At 38.4% G+C, this 22,226-nt stretch overlaps 2 protein-coding genes across 10 annotated transcripts in view; both read left to right on the top strand.

Moving 5' to 3' along the window:
• The window catches only part of myo5aa (myosin VAa), a 55,452-nt gene extending 48,782 nt beyond the window's left edge, over positions 1 to 6,670 (top strand). For all 9 annotated transcript variants that reach the window (XM_044338878.1, XM_044339112.1, XM_044339213.1 and 6 more), the window contains 5 exons: positions 154 to 304; positions 404 to 686; positions 769 to 943; positions 1,183 to 1,263; positions 2,533 to 6,670. In XM_044338878.1, the coding sequence (XP_044194813.1) occupies positions 154 to 304; positions 404 to 686; positions 769 to 943; positions 1,183 to 1,263; positions 2,533 to 2,685 (843 nt within the window). In that variant the 3' untranslated portion in view covers positions 2,686 to 6,670. The remainder of the gene's footprint in view (positions 1 to 153; positions 305 to 403; positions 687 to 768; positions 944 to 1,182; positions 1,264 to 2,532) is intronic.
• Positions 6,671 to 7,570: 900 nt separating this feature from the next.
• On the top strand, positions 7,571 to 20,858 carry gnb5b (guanine nucleotide binding protein (G protein), beta 5b). Its single transcript, XM_044339707.1, has 13 exons — positions 7,571 to 7,680; positions 8,662 to 8,811; positions 10,823 to 10,934; positions 12,235 to 12,371; positions 12,515 to 12,556; positions 13,813 to 13,889; positions 14,119 to 14,251; positions 17,517 to 17,660; positions 17,828 to 17,919; positions 18,691 to 18,739; positions 19,132 to 19,228; positions 19,640 to 19,806; positions 20,288 to 20,858. Exons 2-13 carry the CDS (start codon positions 8,686 to 8,688, stop codon positions 20,297 to 20,299), a joined length of 1,188 nt encoding a protein of 395 aa, XP_044195642.1. The 5' UTR covers positions 7,571 to 7,680; positions 8,662 to 8,685; the 3' UTR covers positions 20,300 to 20,858.
• The last annotated feature ends 1,368 nt before the right edge of the window (positions 20,859 to 22,226 follow it).

The raw sequence follows: 22,226 nt of genomic DNA on the forward strand, positions 1-22,226 counted from the left end.
TTGTATTGTTGGGGAAAATTGACAAAAAATCCTATCCACCTTACACAAAAATTATTTTACATGTTTTAACTTGTATCTGTGTGTGTGTGTGTGTGTGTGTGTGTGTGTGTATGTGTGTGTGTGTGTGTGTGTGTGTGTGTGTGTGTGTCTCAGGCCTTCATGAAACACAACAGTCAGAGGCAGAATGAACACTCTCTGTCCAACTTCGACCTGGCAGAGTACAGACAGGTGATCAGCGACCTGGCCATCCAGATCTACCAGCAGCTGATTAAATGCATGGAGAACATCCTGCAACCCATGATAGGTGTGTGCTAATGATAATAAGAACTGCTCGTGTTTGTTTATACACATGTATTTCATGTGCATGATACTGTCACTTACTATACAAGTTCGATCCCTGCAGTCTCCGGCATGCTGGAGCACGAGACCATCCAGGGCGTGTCAGGGGTGAAGCCCACAGGTCTCCGTAAGCGAACGTCCAGCATCGCAGACGAGGGCACCGACACCCTGGACTCCATCCTGCGGCAGCTCAGCGCCTTCCACTCCACCATGTGCCAGCACGGCACCGACCCTGAGCTCATCAAGCAGGTGGTGAAGCAGCAGTTCTACATCATCGGAGCTGTCACCCTCAACAACCTCTTGCTGCGCAAGGATATGTGCTCTTGGAGCAAAGGCATGCAGATCAGGTAGGATTGCGTGATGCATTTCTTTTTCTGTGTTCTGTTTTTTGTCATGACCACCTTACAGATGATGTGTGTTTGTGTGCAGGTACAATGTGAGCCAGCTGGAGGAGTGGCTCAGAGACAAAGGTCTGATGACATGTGGAGCCAAGGAGACTCTGGAGCCTCTGATCCAGGCTGCTCAGCTGCTGCAGGTGAAGAAAAAGACTGATGAGGATGCTGAAGCCATCTGCTCCATGTGCCTGGCCCTCACCACTGCTCAGGTAAACTGTCCTGTTTCTCATTACACCACATTCACATAAACCAGACCAGAACGAAAGAATCCAGTTACAGCCTTCACACAGAAGAGTACTCAGTGCCAACTAAACTTTAAAGCTTGAAATTATTCTTGAAATAGTCTCCACTCCAGTCTCGTTATGAGAAAACTCAGCCACTGTAGGTAAAATGTTTGGATTTTTTTGTTGTTGTTGTTGGAATAAACTTTCTTTGTGACTTCTCCCAGATCGTGAAAGTCCTGAACCTCTACACTCCAGTCAATGAGTTTGAGGAGAGAGTGTCAGTCGCATTCATACGAACCATACAGGTAATATGCTCTAGAAATATCAACACAACACTTGTTTCTGTACATATTATGTTATGTAATTGATATATAAACATGAAGGAGCTTATTTTAAACCACCTGATGATTACATTCAATTTTGAGAGTAGCCTACAGTGTTATGAGTGATGTAAATAAGATGAGTCTCTTAAATGAAATATCCACCATTTGATGGTTATACCTACGAAACACACAGCACAAATTAAACCTAGTTATTGTATGTTCATTTTCAAATAATAGTGAGGAACATTTTATATTTTTGAATGTACTATCCTGACCCTCAGCCAGTTATTGGTTTTTCATGTGTTTCACTATAAGGAACTTGAAGGTTTTTTGAGATGAGATCATGTCTGCTATCATTCTGTCAAATTTACATTATTGCTGAGTGGTAAAGTAGTGCATATTTCAAATTGTTACAACTGTATCATCAAGAAACAATAACATAACTTTTTTTTAACACTACAAGCAGGTCTGATCTTCATTGTACAGTATTATTGGACTCAAGCAAGTTATGAGTCAATGAAAACTGACTCTCGTACCTTAAAGGTAGAGTCAGTCATTCTGGAGAAAGATTGTTGATATTTGAACTAAACACCCAAACAAATACACCCCTCCCTTCATGCTCCTTAAGACGCTCCGTCCCCCAGATTCATGGACATGCATTGCCAAGGCAACAACCAAAAGACAAATATGGCAGAAAGCCAGGGATGTGTAAGATTTTTTTTCAGCGCACACATAGGTTAGACAGCTAGTGGACCGTGAGGAGATATTCACTGAATTTGACAAATAGTGTATTGGATTAGAATCGCTGACTTTACCTTTAAAGCAACACTGCGGGATTTGAAAATTCGTCACTTTGTTGCCATCTAGTGGACACATAAAGAATGACACAGTGGTGGACTGCAATGAACTCATGTCATCTGAATAATTTGAAAGATGCTTTGACAATTCTATGAAAAATGTACACAAAGTAATTTAGATGAAATGAAAGAAAAACAGCAACTGCCTGGCAGGTGGGAAAAACAGTAAAAAAAAACTAAAACACTGCAGGATGCTCTGAAAAACAGACAGTAAGAATAGAAAAAGTCCTTAATATTTGTATTAAAGGGGCTAAAATGTGCTTCGGTCCCTTGATGGATTGAAACCATAAATCTTTGACGTTCTTTTAAAATGGAAATTGGCTCATTAATTTAAATGAAATTGTGATATATACTCACTGTTTCCATCTTTTTTCTCTCCTCTCTTTTCCTTCAGACTCGCTTGCGGGACCGTTGTGAAACTCCGCAACTGTTGATGGACACGAAAATGATTTACCCAGTCACCTTCCCATTTAACCCTTCCTCTCTCGCCCTGGAAACAATCCAGATCCCAACATCCCTCAACCTGGGATTCCTAACCCGTGTTTAAACCAAGCACCCCAGGGATGGCTCTGAGCCGTGCAGCATTTCTGGCTCAGTGGCCACAGTCAGAATTGAAAGATAATAAAAAAAAATTTGAGCATCACCAACACTCCTAAATTACTGTTTTTATTATCAAAATTTGTCCAAAAAAACCCCGAAAAGTGTCAAAGAGCCGTATCAATTTTCATTAGAATGAATGGGGTGCCATCTTGAAACACGGTATCCAGTTCTCTTAAAGTTTCCCTCGTCTAAACTGAACACACACACATAACGTACAAAATTACACACACGAATGCCACCACCATGCTGAACTTTCAACATGCATCTGTACAATACATACATCTCCTCAACGCCCACGTGTACGCCTACACTACGTGCACCTTTTCTCTTACAAAATGCACAGATACACAAAGCGCCCACGTTCGCCACCACTAGTTTAAATCTGGCTCTAAAACGCCACCATCTGTCCACTGCTTGTATAAACGCCTGCCTCTTAGAGAAGCCACAGGACCAGATCAATGCCTCCAGTACCCGCTCTCTGCCCCCCTCTGGGTCTGTCCCAGAGGTCATGACCCCATGCCATCCCCCCGATCTTTCCTCTGTGTCAACTAGTTGTTAAAGTAGTTCTTCTTGTCATCGTCTATTCTCCAGTGGTTATGTATCTACCGATATTCAAGAGCAGTCCCAAAAGGAGGTTTCAGACTTCAGGACAAGGAACAACTTGGCGAGTTGTAGTCCAGTTTGATATGTTGGCTCTCTACTTAATAGTCAAAGTCAAATCAAAATCCCAGTATGAAGCCAGTTGACTGATATCGCACTAAAGTTAGCTCTCTCCACCCCATGTTGAGGTAACCATGGACCAGGCTGTGTTCTGTATATCGTCATTTTACTCTCTGAACACAGCCAAGTCAAGACAGAACTCATTGTCTGTACTATATTATTTATATATGTATTAATATGAATAATATATATCATGTATTTTATTTATTGCATATACCTCCGTCCCCACCCTCCCCTTTTAAGATTAGAAGCTTTCTCTTGTCCGATGTGAAGGATGGGACCATCATTCCCAAGACGAACGGTTTTTGTAAAGACAGTTTTAGTTTTAGTTCCATTGTAGACTGTTTATGTCAATATCAGGTAAATGTAGTATAGTTAAACGAGTGTCGGCGCAGATGATCATTTGTTAGCTCATGTATGGCAGTCTTATCTTTAGAGACGTCGCTTTGTCATGTTTATCCTGCAATTCTGGCAGATGAAGTGTAGCGCAGGTTTTAACTGAGGAGAGATGAAGAAGGTACGAGGTTCAAACTCTGCGGAGGGGTTTAACCTGCTTCAATCTATACTGTTTACAGCTGAGACCAGAGCTGAGTGTCACAGGGAACACAATCACTCACACATGAACACTACAGTACAAACACACACACACATTACCCTCCACTTACTGCTGATCACTGAGGGGGTTGTTTTGCGCTTTCTTCTATTTGTCTTCTCTGGTCAGAGCTTTGTTTGTTTTACTCTTATTATCAGTGTGAAATTATTTATTTCAGTATTCAGTGAAACTGCTTATGCTGCCATCTTGACCAGGACTCCCTGGAAGAAGAGATCTTGTATCTCAATGGGACCTTCCTGGCTAAATAAAGGATAAATAAAATAAAAAATAAAATGTTTATCGCAAAGCCATGTGTCACTGAGCAGAGTGCACAGAAACTGTTTCTCTCGAGTTGGTTTTAGAGAGTTTGCCTCAAATCTATTCAGCTTTACAAACAATGTTTTCTGCTTTATTCACTAACACTAACTGCAGTTTTTTGGACTGATTTCTGTCATGTCTCCCACCTGTCCACCCTACTGTGTGCCTTCCCTGTTAAAGAAAGCACAACATGGGCTTTTATCACCAAAAACAGTTGAATAAGTTGAGGGTTATTTTTCTCTGTTGAGGTACAATTAATAGATTTTCAGATGTATTTGCTTTCAAAGGCTGTTCGCAGGGCCTTCAATCATCAATACATACAGTAAACCCCTGCACCAGACCCCTGTAGAAAATCAGAAGGGGTTGATATGTAACTACACCCATTATTCAAGTCTGTATGGCTACAGCGTGGCATAAAAACTACAGCATGCACTGCTGCTGCCCTCATCTAACCTGCATGGGTTTGGCTTAACCAGAATGACCAGTTACCAGAAATGTACCCGCATGCTACTGCTTTTCTTTTTAATACAGAGAAACCTCAGTGTAGCAAAGAGTCGTTGGATGAGTGTCAGCCCATGTTGTTACAAAGAGTTCCTTGTCTGCTTTAATTGTCCTCGCTGCCTCGTGTTGGGAACTTTAAGTTTACTTCCTGTTGTGCCATTAGTGTTAACAGTCAACCAAATTAGCCTCTTGCCCTCACGTGAACCTTATTTTGCCCCATGACCTTACACCTTCACTATGACATTTCACTTTGAGAGAATATTTTTTCTTTTTTTTTTTCTTTTTTTTAAGGTGCTTACATATACTGGAGATTGTGAACAGTCACCAAAACTGGACTCAGTCCCATTTTCTGTTTTTATTTTTTTGGAAATTCAGTCTGAAAAATGTATCTCAGTGAAAACTGTTTGGCTGTCAGGTTACAGGCTGACAGCTCTGTGGGAGATGCAGTACAACACTGAGAAGTACAAATATTTCACCAAGTTGAAGTGTCCCATTAAATGCCATGAAACACTCTGACAGGCACAAACAAGCTACAGATGAGATGAAAGCGGAGTAAAGAGAGATGTGAAGTTGTCTTGTGTTTCTCTCTTTGGGACCACATGTTATCAATCTGCCTTTTGTTGTATTGTTTGGTTTTCTAGGTAGTTGAAAGTATGGTTTGTGTAACGAGTACATATCTGCAGGTTGAGAGACGGTAACTGAAGGAATTAACCATATGAATGTTTAAAAATGTTATTGAAGCGTATCATGATTTTTAGCTGCACATTGTGGACAAAGCCTTATCTGAATTATTTGCTATCTGAATGACTTACACACACACGATCGACGTTGTTTCGTTCTGTCAGTGCAGTATTTTGTTTTCCACTGTAAAATGAATATGAATTGTTAAATGTGATCTTTTTTGTTTTGGTTTGTTTGTTTGTTTTGTCCATTTTGTCCTGCAGTTGGTGTCACAGATGGGTTGCACTGTTTAGCCATGAGTCGAAACGCACTTTTTTAAACATTGCAGAAGAAGTCAGATAATTAATAGAAGAGTAGGGACTGTAAAAAGAAATATTTCACATTTTAGGATATGTTTTTCCTTTGATTCCTGCCACCTCTGAACTGTTAAGCTTCCTCTACCACATTCCCTGTGTGTGTGTGTGTGTGTGTGGGCGCTTCCTTTTCTCAATCAGTGCTTTTTTTTTTCTTGCTGTTTTATTAACACTATCAATTAATGAAAGCCACAAGTAAGAAAACACACTCTTGTGAGTTTCATGATCACAGCACCGGCCTTCTCAGACTCGGTCAGACTGTCCTTGTGGACTGATGTATTGAGGGAGGATAGTGGGAGGGTTGGCCTAGTTTCAGAGGAGAAAAAAAACAACACATCCATTCATTGGTTGGTATTGTTGAGCAGAGCTGCAGCGTCTTGTTCCCCTGGGCTTCTCTTGGGCTCTCAAACAGGAGAAAATGTCATTCATTCACTCTTATGTTTTTACATTAAGGAGAGAGTTGGTTGTATGATATGGCGTAGACATTATAAATTACCATTGTTCTCATCAGCACTAGCATTGATTGTGCCATTTTAAAAATTATTAAAAGAGAAGATATATCATCACCCCAGCTGTCGTGACACTGGTGTGGACATGCCGAAGCCAGTACCAAATGTTTCCTCTCTGACCCATGTGTACATTTGACAAACTGGACTGTTTGTAGTTTCTGGTAGCTGTGCTTAGTGAATGTGTTCACCGTTAAGAAACTAAGAAACTTGGAATAAATTGTCAAATCTGTAAAAGTAAAATAAAAGAATTCAGCACTGTCTGGTTGTCTGTGGGAGTTTTTTTTTTTTTTTTTTTAAATGTTTTTCTCCTTTTCTAAAGTTTTGCCAAATACTTTTAAGAAATTCCGATTCTTTCAGTCCACCTGGCTCACAAAAACACAGATGTACAGTATGTATTGATCTATATCAGAAAAAACATATTTATACTTTGACTAGACAAGTTTATTTTATCTCTCTGAGATACATTTTCTGCTATTTTAGTGACAGCAAGAGGCCTTAAGACTGCAGTAATGTTATAATAGTGGAAGCCCATTTCAACCAGTGAAAGACAAAAAAAGAAGTCATGATAAAGAAATGGTCATGACTTAGTAAGTCAAAATTATTAGATAAACAGTCAAAATTTACTTAGTAAATCAAAATTATGAGATTGTTTATTATAACTATGAGACAAAGTCATAATTTTGATTTAGTAAGGAAAAATTATGAGATAAAATCCAAAATTGACAGTAAATATAAATTATGAGATGAGGTACTTAATCAGTATTATACATAGTATACAAGGTATACAGTTAAGTAAAAGTACAGAAGCAAAATGTCAATTATTTTACTTTGTAGCTCAAAATTTTGACTCAATAAGTCAGAAATTGGCTTCCATACATACCAGCATTGTTAAAAGTTGCAAAGTGGTTCCATGATTATCTGATATCACTGATAAAATGCAGCAAATAATGCAGTTTTCACAAAGTATCAGTTTAAATTCATATTACATTGAAGAAGAATTGTAATGTACAAGCAGTTATATTACAGTTGAAAGAATGATTTTGTATCAGGTTACAGTGTGAAAGTAATCCTGCAGGCCTTGCAGGTAATACTGCAGGAACATATGAAGCATGGAGGCGAAAGCAGAGCAGAGTCACAGCTTAAACACTTGACTAAGAAGCTTAGTGTTCCCTCTCTGACCCTCACTGACAATCCTCTTCACTGGAAAACTCAACTTAGTTCTTCACAGACAAATACCTGCTGTACAGAGGACGACAAAATCTCTTGAGGTAAGATTTTATTATTCTGATTCTGTTTTTGATAAAGCTGCTATATGTGGAAATAACATTCAGTGAATAAGAGGTTGATGTGTTTCATGTTACAAATGTAGCTACATGGTGTTATGACTTGGGATAAACCAGGTTCAAACCTGAAAACTAGAAATGCTCACAACTCATCTGCAGTAAATTATGTAGAAAAACATCTGATCATTACCTGATGAGATAGTTTTGAGTCTGTAAAAACTGGAGTGAAGAAAATAGAACCCATCAGTTATAACGAGTTTGTGTGTGAACATAATGGGAGGCATCTGAACGCTCATTTTGAGGTAAAATGATTCGTATAATTCCACAGTATTACGTTCTTACGTTCTATCTTATTATATTATATGTACATTTTGAACATTGTGTAATATTGGAATCAGTAGGACTGAAATGTGATGATAATTAAGTTATGTCTTCATACATTTTCATTATATGTATTTTTCCTGATGACACATTTGTAAAAATCTGAAACTATGCTCACAGTATCAGTCTGTTATGATATTATTGCACCCTATAAGATATATGAATATGTTAATGTTGGAACATTTATAATTAGACAACAAGTTACTGCTTCAAATAAAGCTACAGTATGTGTACAGTAGAATTTAGGTAAATGTTGGTGGTGAATGTCCATATTCAGGTGTAATTTGAATTAGTGTTTATCTTGTACTGTGTTATATTCTGAGTGTGTGTGGATGTGTGCAGTTCCCAGAATAACTGCACTCGTCTCCTCTGGAGCTCAGAGAAGGATCAGGCTGGAGTAGATTACCAACTACTTACTGTGTCTCCTGCACTGCCACACACACACACACACACACACACACACACACAGAAACAGGCCTAGTGGTCACAACCAAGCACACCAATCAAGGCCTCAAAAATGTCCACAGTAAAGTGTAACCTCATGAATGAATCAGTGTTTCTTGTTTGTGTGTGTGTGTTTTCCAGGTGTGTGGGTGATCATCTGCAGCCATGTGTGACCAGACGTTCGTCGCGGCCACTTTTGGCCCCTGCGACAGCTGCACCAAAGCCAGTCCTCTAATGAACATCTACATTAAGAACGAGGCCATCAACTACTGCTCCTTCTGTGTGGAGATGGTAATGTTTTCCTTTCTGTTCCTCGTGACTAAACAGCTGCTACCTGAAAGGTTTTTTGTATAACTTAATTTGAATCAATGTATTACGGAGCCCCTAAAGTCCCAAAAGGTGATATTTTTTTAACTTGTGCGCACAATATATTATCTTGTGCGTACAAGATGATTATCTTGTGGGAGCAGGTTAATATCCATACAGTTAAGGCATGATAGGCCTATGCTTTGAAGACCACAGGGGTAAGTTGTTGATTTCTCAAGTATATTAGAAACATGGTGGCATTCATTGCTTTATTTGAATAGTCAATATGCTATGTTTTTAATGGAGCCCAAAAGGTGGTATTTTTTTTATCTTGTGTGCACAAGATAAAAAAAAATGTAAAAAAAACACCTTTTGGGACTTTAGGACTCCGTAATTTATTGTGGATCTATCAAGATTTTTTTTTTTTACTGCAAAGGAGTCTCTGCAGTGATCTCTAACAAGCTGAATGTAATCATTCATCTCACCATGTCATTTTCTGCTAAATAGGCATGAACCAAATGAATTATTGTTAAATGGTTTGACTCTAAACTTTGGATATTGAGATGCTTTTTAATACAGAAAAGAGATGAAAGTCATACAAGGTCAGTAAAGTCGGCATACTGATACAAACCTGCACACAAACCTAAAACTGCACTGGAAATATCCTGCTCTCATGTTCATCTACAGCATGAACATATATGATAATAACAGCAAACTTCTGCCAAGTTTCTCCATACAAAGAGTTTAGTTTGATGACACTTTGTGCAACATCTGTTTAACTATGGACACACCACTCAGCAGCACCTTTTGACACGCAACAGTGTTAATGTAGCTCGAAACACACTTGACATTATGTGCAAACACACACACACACACACACACACACACACAAAGTCATGAGGACAGATGCATGCCAGTGAGCCCTCCTCTGTTGTTGTGATGCATGTATCATTATTTTCAATATTAACATGAATTGGGTTCAAAATGTTTGGATATGTAATTAATATTTTGTGACGCTGACTGAATTTAACTGAAATTAATCTAAAATCAGTTTTAAAAAAGATTTCTTCAAACATATTCTGGACAATAAACCTTTTTTCACAGCAGACGATTTGACTTGTCATCGCAGGAAAAACGCAGATGTTACTAATAATGTTAATAATGGCTTCAGTTCAAGTGTCCCAGTCAGTAGTCATAGTGAGCCAACTTGCACAACACCAGGACCCTGAAACTGAAGCAGCTAAGTGGAATGTGACCATCGTTAAATCTTTTTATTTACTCCTGTGCTTTTCCTACTGTGACAAGTCAAAGTGTCTTCCATGAAAATAGTCTATCTGCAATTCAATGTTATATTCTTTACCCAACAAATCTATTTATTCACTTATCAGTAAGTTGTTTTATCAGATTTCACCTGCCATTGAACAGATATAGTAAGAGTTTCTGCCGTCACTGAGTGTTCAAACTGAAAACAGTACTGAAGGAATTTCAGTTTTTGTTTTGTGTGTCCATTTCAGAGGTATATTCTGTCTAAATTGGTGAAATATGTATCTTAGCACGTTGAATGTGCAATACTAATAGTTATTCGGGGGTCTTAGTCTTGTAATGAAATAAAAATATCTTGCTGAAGTGCCAATTGCAAAAATGATCTCACATGACTCTAATTTACCTCCAGCAACATCTGGACTATGGAAGTATGTGAAACACGATTTCTGGTTGTGAAAAGTTACACAGAGCTAAATGTGAATGTGCACCAGTGTAAAATCCAGCCTGTAGTAGTTGTGGACCGTATTTGAATATATAGTGTAGAGGGGGAGGAGGAGGAGAAGGAGGAGGAGGAGGCAGAGCAGTCAGTGTGACACACAGAGGACAGTTTCTACTAACCTCTAACTACCAAACAACCTGATCCTAAACTCCCCCTGTTTGCTCCTGTGTTTCCCGACTCCCTCCCCTCTTTTCTCTGTGTGTTTATTTGTTGTTGTTGTTTTCCTTTTTAAAGATGGCTTGTCAGGGGCTCCAGAAAGGGGAAACCCTGGCGTCACTGTCGAGAGAGAGCGACAATCTGAAGAAGAAGCTGGAGGAGGAGCGGGGCAAGCTCAACGACGTGGAGCGTAAGTGTCCTGGACACCTGAGACAAAATAACACCCACCCTAACTTTTACTGAAACAGAAACCGTTATCCTTCACTGATTACCGAAGCACACACCGTCATCTTTCACTTTTCACCGAAATACACACCGTTATCTTTCACTTTTCACCGAAACACACACCGTTATCTCTCACTTTCCACCGAAACACACACCGTTATCTCTCACTTTCCACCGAAACACACACCGTTATCTCTCACTTTTCACCGAAACACACACCGTTATCTTTCACTTTTTTTTTTTACTGAAACACATACCGTTATCTTTAATTTCTTACTGAAACAACGTGTTGTTTACTTTAAACAAGGTGACACGCAGATAACGCGTCGGTGATGTTTCGCTTATAATGATGTCATGAAGTTTCTGTTTGTTTAGCGACGATGAGAAGAAACTGTTACTACCTGCAGTCAGTGAGGGATGTAGCTATTAGTAGCCTACATTTAATTCATTACTGTACTATTGTCCTATTTCATATTTCCATTTTCTGCTATTTCATAGCTCTGTTTCACTACATTTAAGAGTGAAATATTGTACTTTCTACTCCACTAGCCTACATTTATCTGACAGCTACAATTAATTTACATACAAAGTGTTTAAAACTATGATGTACTGTTAAAAATGAACCTGCTCAGTGATATAAAAACTAGTTAAAATCATCTTCACCATCACTATCTGCGACATTAAATGCTGCTTTCATGTTTATGTAGTAAAGTATATTTTGCTGATAATACTTCTATAATAATTATATGAGAATACTTCTGAACTTTTACTCAAGGAAGATTTTGAATGGATGACTTTTACATGAAGTATTTTTACATTGAGGTATTCCTACATTTACTTAAGTAAAGGATCTGAGGACATCTCCCACCACTGCCTGCAGTCAAAAGTCCTCATAAATCTCACAAAACCAACAGAATTTTACACTACAGAGTCAATATCACCTTATTGTAAAATAGGCTTTATGAAAGCAGTATTCAGATCCTAACAGGAAATGTTACTGAAGTACATATATTAGTAGTAATAGTATTATCAGCACTTAAAGTATCAAAGTAAATATTTAATACCAAAAATGGCCCCTGAATGTTATGTATTATAATTATTATATCATTTTTACTGATGTATTAATGGATAAAAAAGGATAACTCCAGCTCTTGCATACTTGAATTATTAGCCTTAAACTAGATCTGTGTGTGTGTGTGTGTGTGTGTGTGTGTGTGTGTGTGTGTGTGTGTGTGTGTGTGTGTGTGTGTGTCCTGGTACCTCAGTGCACCAGGTGGCTGAGAAGATCGAGTTGTTGGGTGCTATCTCCATAAAGACCAGACGCGTGCTGAAGGGTCATGGGAACAAGGTGCTGAATATGGACTGGTGTAAAGACAAACGTCGTCTGGTCAGCTCCTCACAGGTGAACACCTACACACACATACAGATATGATACAGCATATGAATAGGATACATAATATTATTTGATATTTATGTATGTGGGCCTGCAGTATATGTTCTGTGTTTTTTTATCTGTGTAATATTGATTTATTTCTTCTAATCCAGGATGGAAAAGTGATTGTGTGGGATGGATATACTCTTAATAAGGTGAGTAGTGGTCTATGTGGTACTTTTGTGCATATTTTACAGAATGAGTGAATTAATTTCAGTAATAGATGATAATAAATTAAAGGGCTGAACTTCCAAAATGAATATTTGTTAATTAATAAAATGATATAATGTACAAAAATAATTTTTGAGGAGTTGTAATATTTCTCAGTCACAATGACCTCAGATAAAGAGTGGAGAACAGTCACAATGACCTCAGATAGAGTGGAGAAATGTGAGGAAATGCTGGTAGAGATTTTTTTTTACATGAAAAGTACCTGAAAGTTTTCTTTAAATGGAAACCTCATTCTCAGCTCAAACACACACAATCATATTAGACAGTTAAAATGAAAATATCCTCCCCTTTTTTAATGTTTTAGTTTACTTTCTTAGGAAATCACATTTCATATGTCACAAGGCACCAACACTACAATACCCATGAGCCTAGGAACAGAACAGCGCACCACTGGTGTCAAACTGATTCATAGTGATTCATAATCCAAAAATAAAGTGGTTCAACATGTTCTACAAAATTCAGTGTCTCAATTTTTCTGGCCACGTCCTGTTTTGCAGTATTTTGAGCTCAGTTGGATGTTTCTTCCTGCAATAATGTCACAGAGTAGGAAATCTGTAAACAGCCAGTCCAGTCACACAAAACTACCTTTGAAAAAAAAATGAATAGGACTTCCAGAGGCCTGGTTGCCCGATATAACCTTACTCACCTCCACTCTGTTATGTAAGGATAAGTGGGGTTTTTTTGTTTTCTTTGAATGCTCAGATGTTCTCTTCACTACATGTACTGATGTTGAGTGGGTGGAAGGGTCATCCTCTGCTCCCATGGACGACATGGAAATACGCGTTAAAAGATTATCTATCCATCTGTCCCCCTGTAATGACAGTGTGTGTATGTGTGTGTGAGCCTGAGTGCACTTAAATGGCAGCCGGGATTCAGCCCGGTTTAACTGTTGTGACTCTTGATGGAGCAGACATAACCACACGGAACATAATCCCTATTAATACTCATCGCAGTCAGATTTACTGCAGATATGTGTGTGTGTGTGTGTGTGTGTGTGTGTGAATAGTTGGTTTTATGCTTATTAAAGAGAATGTACATATTTTTATATTTTTAATATTTTCTTACCATTAATGGATTACCACAAAAACCATATTCATGTTTTTCTCTCTTTTGCGTGTGTTTGTGTGTCTGTGTATATGTGTGTGTGTGTTTGTTTGTGTGTGTTTGCTTTATGTTACAGGAGCATGGGGTGACCCTGCCGTGTACATGGGTCATGGCATGTGCTTATGCTCCCTCAGGTTGTGCTGTAGCATGTGGGTGAGTACAGGGAATGTCCCTTTATTATCTCTTAGGTTTAAATAGCAGGTATTCTTTTCAATAATCGTTTCCTTCTGGAGATGCAAATCAGTGACTCACATGTCATAAGTTCATTCACAAGCTTATTAGACTGTATCTCCGTCCTGTATCCTATATTTAACTATACTGTCTTAGACTGTAAGGAATGAGACACATTATTTAACTTTTGATGTTTCTGTCTCCTCTAAAGCGGACTGGATAACAAGTGCTCAGTGTTTCCACTGTCAATGGACCCAAATGAGAACCTGGCTGCAAAGAAGAAGTCTGTCGCCATGCACACCAACTATGTATCAGGATGCACCTTCACCAACTCTGACATGCAGGTGAGCACCAGTTTAATGCTCTGCATGTAACTGGAATTGTAAGATTTGTAGATCAAATGAGCATAGACTTGATTCTGAGAGTTATGGAAGCAGCCCAAACCTGAGGGGTTTGGTGCTGTGCACTTTATTAGATGAAGCAGCTGCTGACAGATTGCAACTCACAATGTTGCATCTTTTAATTAAAGCTTCATGTTGTTCATTTTGCCAAATGTTCAGTGTCTATCCTGCCAGTTTCCCTTGAATACATTTAGTACATCTACTCACATTGCCACATTTGACTCTGCTGTGCTCCTCTCTCAGTTTACAGTCGGTGCAGTACGACGGATTTCAGCTGCTAAACCACCAACTTCACTTAAAACCAATTAAGCCTGTAAATAAGCAACAAACAAGCACCAGGAATGTGATAGGTCGGGCTCATCTGGGATTTGTAACCAGGACCTCTTGCACCCAAAGTGAGAATCACACCCCCAGACCAATGAACTGACTTTCTGATAAAACCCAGCCATACTCTTCTCTTAATCATCTCATAGAATTTCAATTCTATCAAAAAAAGTCTTAAAAATAGGACAAATATATTTGTGTTTTATAAATATATTTCAAATTCTATATTTTAGATTTTTTTGCATAGTTGTACTGTACCTCTGTAGGTTCATGAGTCAGCATCAATCAGACTTTTTTGTGGACTTCCCAGCAGGAAAGATGCAAAGTAGGGGACTGAGTCAGAAGAAGAGCATTAAGGAAACTGAGATATTTGGAGACTTAGATATTTGGCTTTAATAATTTACTCCACTCTGGCCCTCAGCAAGGCAGAGGAGCACAATGGGGTGGGAGGTAACGAGAGGAGAGGGAAGAAGAGGAGAGGGGAGATGGATGGCTGGGCTGAGGAGGGGGCAGAGAAGAGACACAGGGGGTGATGGTCCTCTATTCTGGGTGTATTAATAGACACTGAGTGGCTTTTATCTAGGAAAGAGTGGAGCACACTGACCTGAGGGCAGAACATTTAACACATACACACATGCATGTTTTCTTCCTGTCTGTCTCTCTCACACACACATCTCTCACACAACTCCTCTCTCATACTGCATCTCAAACACAAAGACACATGCGTGCACATGAGCGCGCTATCTATACCATTAAAATAGAGCTTGAAGCAAAAAGCTGTGGACTACATTGAGGGCTCAGAAAGTCTCTTTCTTTCTTTACCACAATTGTTACTGCAGCAAGTAAGCATATGAACGCCTGGTTCCACATTTTCAAGCAGCATAAAGGAGAGTTTAGATGACATAAAATCTTGTATTGTATTGTGTTATGTCTGTGTGTGTGTGTGTGTGCGTGTGCGTCCAACTGAGAGCAACATTTAAGCAGCGCACTGGTTTTCAGCCGGTGAGTTTTGACATATAAGATCTGCTGATGCACTGAGACATATGAGTTATGAGTCGTGGGGCTTTCTTATGAAAGGCATTTACATGTGGGATCACTGGGTAATTTAATGAACCCCCCGCAAATATTTAATATAAGGAGACGTGCAGGTGGAGAAGGACTGAGGCTGTCTGTTAGATCAGTGAGGTTCCCATCTGTGTGTGTGTTTCAGTAATTGTGGCTTACTGATAATTGCATTCATGTTGAAACTGGAGCTACCTCTCAGCGCAGGCAGGATGTGGTGTGTTTTTGTGCCTGAGGTCATCCAGCAGGAGCTCTCTAATCCACCAGTCAGCAGGGATCTCTGATGCCTGCATGTGTCTCTAAGTGCCCATAATCTGTTTTCATCAGAGGAACTGCTGACATTTTGTGTGCTTGTTTGTATGTGGATACATGATGCATAGTGAGAGTTTTCCGTGTTAGTGGAGAGGTGCTGACCTTTGGCTTTTGTTATTGTATGTGTATGTGTGTCTGCCCTGTGTGTGTATTTGTGGCATAATGATGACATGTGGGGCACTTAAATTTACAGAAATAAACTTTAGACTTTTACTTTCAAATATTATTCCACCGAGTCGATAATTTCCAGTTTATTTTAGGGCTGTTTCATTTCTCAGTTTTAAGAGTTAAAACTGAGAAATGAAAGCAAAGCCAGCAGTCAAACTCATATAAGTCGAAAATAACTTATCTTGTAAAGCGACACTGATTTAATATTCATTATGTAAGTTTAGTTTAGTTTAGTTAGTCAGATGCAGTCCAATCTTACGGTTTTTTCTGCCTTATTGAGGGAAGGTATAACATGAGCAGTATATTTGTTTACAATTTCAGTTTGCAATTTTTTTCTAATCACCTTTTTTTCATATTCGTTCTTTTGATGACCACCAGCAGTGCACATCCAACCTGATTCAGCCTACTTTCACTCATTTAGCCCAATCATCATGAAGTTTCCAGCAGAATTCATTAATTACGTATCTTAACCCACCAAAGTCACTCTGTGACCAGCACTTCTTCTTGTCTGGTTCCCACTTTGTCTTCCTCTCTGTTGTACTGAGGTTCCCAATGTTAGTTCAGTTTTCAAGTTTCCACTGTAGGTGGTGGCTCGTTATAGTGAATTTCCACCGAAACAATTATACTGTAGTATTTTTAAACAGAGCAAGTTCCACAATGAGATGAAGTCTACTTTATTTGAATGAAGTAAATATTACAAACTATACTGAACATACATGTCTTACCCTTGCAAAAAACTACTTAACAGTAAAATAAGCTTCATGATTTCAAATTGTTTTATGTTTTATGTTTTTGTCCGTAGGTTGATGTGGTGTGCCTGTGCTCTTTAATGCATGTGTGTGGGTGCATTTTATTTATTTATCTGTCTTTTATTTCTATGTTTTAGCCAGTTTTACTGCTTGGTATATCTTTTTATTCTACTTTTATTTTTCTTGATTGTTTTCCTTTTTATACCCTGCTTTTTATTTCTATTCCTGATTTTACCCACCTTAACACATCTCTCTTTTAGTATTTTATTTTATTTTATTATTTAATCTTTATTTAATCTTTATCTTTGTTTTCCTTTTAATACCCTACCTACTCACTTTAATATATCTCCTCTTTTTTTAGTATTTTATTATCTTTTCTCACACTTTTGTATTATTATTTTATTTTGCTATTCTGAAATTTTACATTTTTATCCTAAATCTGGTGTTTCCCCATGTTTTCCCCAGCATTTCCTCAGTTCCTGCTTTTATTGAATCCTTTATTTATAACATAGTCGCTTATTGTTTTGTGCAAGAATCAAAAGTGTTATATAAATAAAGTCTGATTAATTGATGCATGTGTCCATGTGTACTAGCTCCTGACCTCCAGTGGTGACGGCACATGTGCATTGTGGGATGTGGAGAGTGGGCAGCTGCTGCAGAGTTTCCATGGTCACACAGCTGATGTCTTGTCCTTGGACCTTGCCCCATCTGAGACTGGCAACACTTTTGTCTCTGGGGTGAGAGAAAGATAGTGTGTGTGTGTGTGTGTGTGTGTAATTCATGTGGTCATGGAAAAACCTTGCAGCTCATGGTTCTCTTTGAATTCGGAGTTTTCATCAAAAACACTAGAAACTAGATTTCTACAAAACAATAATCCTTGTCTCTTGTGTGTGTGCATTATCAGGGCTGTGATAAGAAGGCCAACGTGTGGGACATGCGCTCTGGCCAGAACATCCAATCTTTTGAGAGCCACGACTCCGACATCAACTGTGTAAAGTGAGTTCAGTTCTTTGATAAAAATGTCTGGCAGTGTCTCTTATTTAGTAAGAAGAAGAATTAATTGACAGAGACACATTTATAAAAAACTGAGAAGAATAGTAGAATTGATAGTCGTGTTGGCACTACTGCATCTGCTATTACTATTAACAATGGAGATCCAAAACTGATAAATTCCCTCACAGATAATCATAATGCATAATGAAAAATGAATGTCTGTGCACATGCTCAACATCTCACAGGACATCAAAGGCCTTCTTCTACTCTTCTATGTTTTTGTTTTTAATGAATGAGAGACTGTTGTTCCCTGGCTGCAGATCAAGTGTTGGTACTGTAAATCAAGTTTTCAGTCTGGTAAAACTTTATCAGACCTTGATGTTGAAAACTAATAACAAGCAGAAATGCATGAAATCTGTTTGATTTTACATTTCACAACTTTCCAGTTGTTCAGGTTTGTAAAATAGATTTTGGTTGCAGTTAGGAGCAAACTAACTGCAACCAAGAGTTTTGTGCTTTATTTCCCATTATTTTATTTTTAAAAATGATTTACTTGTGCGGCATGTAAGATTTGAGCTGTCCATGAATTGCTGTTTATTCAGTGTAAAATACACATAAAAAGGAGAATGTCGCATTAAATGTTGAGACAACTGACAGGTTGTGACGTGATTCAAGCAGCAGAATTGCGCAGTTATTTAAGTTTAGTCATATAGTCATATAGAAAGCTCGCTGGTGCAGAAACATTTCTAACTCCACCCCACCACGTGTCTTCAGGTACTACCCCAGCGGAGATGCATTTGCCTCTGCCTCTGACGATGCCACAGTGAGTCACGTCATATGATCTCATATCAATATGTGTCCTGTGCAAGATTACCAGTGCATGTGTTGAAAAAGTAACATTGATTTATTGGACTCACTCAACCACTTTTCTTTCACAATTTGGTGTTTAGATGAACTCAGAAATCTTAGTGTTTTTTTTATTTTAGCAAACATAAATAAAATCTACACATATATAATACAAATATAATTCAGGGTTCCTGATATTATTCCTTACTGCATTTATTTGGTCCCATTAGCTAACAAGTAACACCAACCCCATCGCTACAATATAAACATGCCTACTGAAGACCATTCACAGACTAAAATGATATTTGCCTAATAACCATTGTGTCATGTTTGTGTCTGTGTTGTTTCATGTTTGTCGGTGTTCCTCAGTGCCGCTTCTATGATCTGCGAGCTGACCGTGAGGTAGCCGTCTACCAAAAGGACAGCATCATATTTGGTGCTTCCAGTGTGGACTTCTCTCTGAGCGGTAAGAAGTTTGTAAAGCACATGAAGGCGAATTATTGTATCAAATATGCTCAATAAATTTTGACTTGCCTTTTTTAAAATTCTTTTTATCATCTGTCTGATTGCTTTTGTCGTTATATTTACCATAAATCAATACTGAAGATCTGATGCCATGTCAATTAAATACTTATTGACCTGGACATACTCATCCATTGGTAGTTTTTAATGAATAATAAGCATTATTCATCAGCATCTTAAAAAGTATTACAGTACTGAATAAAAATAAAACAATTTTTAATGATTCAGTAGAAATGAAAATTTGGACATTATCTCACAATTTCAACCAATCATTTGTCTTTCTCTACTTCCCCTTATTCCAAAATCCCCCACTTCCTCTTTCATGTACCATGTCTCGTTTTGCTGCCACCCCCAGGTCGCCTACTTTTTGCTGGTTATAATGACTACACTATAAACGCGTGGGACGTTTTGAAGGGAACTCGTGTTTCCATCCTGTTTGGCCACGAGAACCGCATCAGCAGAGTGAGAGTGTCGCCTGATGGCACAGCGCTCTGCTCGGCCTCCTGGGACAATACCTTACGGGTGAGCAGGAGTTTCCCAACACAACATGACATTACCATGGAACTGTTGTTCATTTTTATTTTTTACTGCTGGCACATTTTGAATCCAAACACTGTCACTGTAAATGAACCATAATGATGTGCAATGTAAGCCTTCCTCCTTGATACATGTATTGTTCAGTATGTGTGTATATATGTAAACTATTATTAGAAAACTTTTGTAATAAGGAAATACATTTTCTTGTTATAAAGAGATACTTTTTCGTTATAATAAGAAAGTTTTCTCATTATATTGAGAAACCAATCAAATTTTTTTTGTCATGGTGGCAGCAATATGCTGCCATAATGCAGCCTTTCTTGTAACTTACATTTGATTTTTTTAGATAAAAAGGGTATATGTATATTGGGGTTGTTGTGATATTAACTTATGCTTAAATATGCAATTACATTTTTACAAGTTTGCAGCTTTAACCCACATGATTCTTCTCCCTTCTCTAATGTAGATTTGGGCCTAGAGTTTTGGATCACTGTTGTGATCCAGTGAAGATGTCACCAGCATTATACCAAGACTGCAAGTCAACACTACTGCAGGAGTGTTCAGCCTGATAAACAGAGAGAAGCACAAAACCTAAAATCTCTCCTCTGAACAAGAATATATCATTGTATCATAACTGTAGGATCCTCATCGTTGTTACGTTGTTAGCTTGATGATGGATATTGTATTATTATTTTAGAGTAATAGTTATTGTTATATGGTGGAAAATCATTGTATAAAGAATCAAAACAACCTGTAGAAATTAGCAGCATGTGTCTGCTTTGCCATGTAGACTGACAGTCAATATTACTGATTGTTTTGTAAATGATGTACATCGGTTCACTGTCACCTGTCCAGTCATACTATAGACGTACATGCTGCTGTTATAACTGTTCTGCCACTCTGCCATAGGTTACAGTATGGCGTGATTATCCAAAAGAAGACTGTAAATGTAACCACTGATTTATCTTATTTCAAAATACATAAACCACAGCTTAGGTAAACTCCTTGTGAGAAAAATAAAGAAGATTTGAAGTATATTTTTCATTTTTTGTTCCTTTTGTGCTGTCTTCTTGCCAGAACAGACTTTCACACACAGTAAGTTGTCTTTCCCTGACAACCTCAGTGGAAGCTTCATGCAGGTGGAGCTGTAAAGAAAACAGTTTATTGTTTGCCAAAACCGATAAAGATGACCTGACATGTCTTTGCATAAAGAAAACATAACTGGATGTAAAGAGGTTAGTAAATCCACCTATTTTAGTCAACGTCAAGTCAAATTTATTTATAAAGCACATTTAAAAACCACAGTTGACCAAAGTGCTGTACAGTCAAAATAACAAAAGCCATAAAACAACAATATAGAAACAGAAAGACCAGTTTAACAGAAAAAAAGACAAAGAAAGACAACTCCCATACTCAGTTAAAAGCCAAGGAATAAAGATGTGTTTTAAGGCAGTGTAGGGGCCAGCCTAACCTGCAGAGGCAACTCATTCCAGAGTTTGGGCGCTACAACTGCAAAGGCACAATCTCCCCTGTGCTTCAGCCTTGATCTCGGGACAACCGGAAGCAACTGGTCAGCAGACCTGAGTGACTTTGATGGGACATGTGAAGTTCTGGATCAACTTCAAGCATGAGAGGGAGGCCTTGCACCAACAGCAACGTAAAGGGCAATACAGAAGTCAGGTCTGGTTGAGATAAATGTATTAACCCTTTCAAATAAGAGCCTCAGCTGGAAAAAAAAAAAAAACTAAATTTGATCACTGAGTTAATCTGTTTGTCCGATTTAAAATCACTATCCTTGCAACTTTCCAACAATTGTTTTAAACAGTTTGGATCTTTCCGTTCCAAAGGCAGGTAAATTTGAGTGTCGTCTGCATAACAGTGGAACAAGATGCCATATTTTCTGAGAATGGACCCTAAGGGGGGCATGTAAGGGGAAAATAGGATTTGCCTGAGAATAGAACCCTGAGGGACTCCAATAGGGAGAGGCGCTTAGGAGGATACAGAGTCACCAAGGCTGACAGAAAAACTTCTGTCAGACAAGTAAGACCACTCCCAGGCAGTACCTTTAGTGCAAACACAATGCTCCAGGCGAGAGATGAGGATATTATGGTCTACTGTGTTGAATGCAGCTGTGAGCTCTAAAAGCATAAGAATGACAGAGTCTTTCAAAAAGAACACAACATTTGTCTCAATTATTTGAAATAATATCAGAAAAAATATTTTGTTTTTTCAGCCAATGTTAAAAGACACCTTCAACTTGTCTTTTTTTCCACTTGCATTCAGCTCCCCTGCATTCTCCTCTGACGGCACGAGTGATGTCATTCAACCATGGTTCGGATTTAGGTTTGGATGATGATTTTAAATGGAGCGACAATATCCAGGATGCTTTGACAGGTGGAATAAAA

This window comes from Thunnus albacares, chromosome 1 (genome assembly GCF_914725855.1).
Source record: "Thunnus albacares chromosome 1, fThuAlb1.1, whole genome shotgun sequence".
Taxonomy (NCBI): Eukaryota; Metazoa; Chordata; class Actinopteri; order Scombriformes; family Scombridae; genus Thunnus; species Thunnus albacares.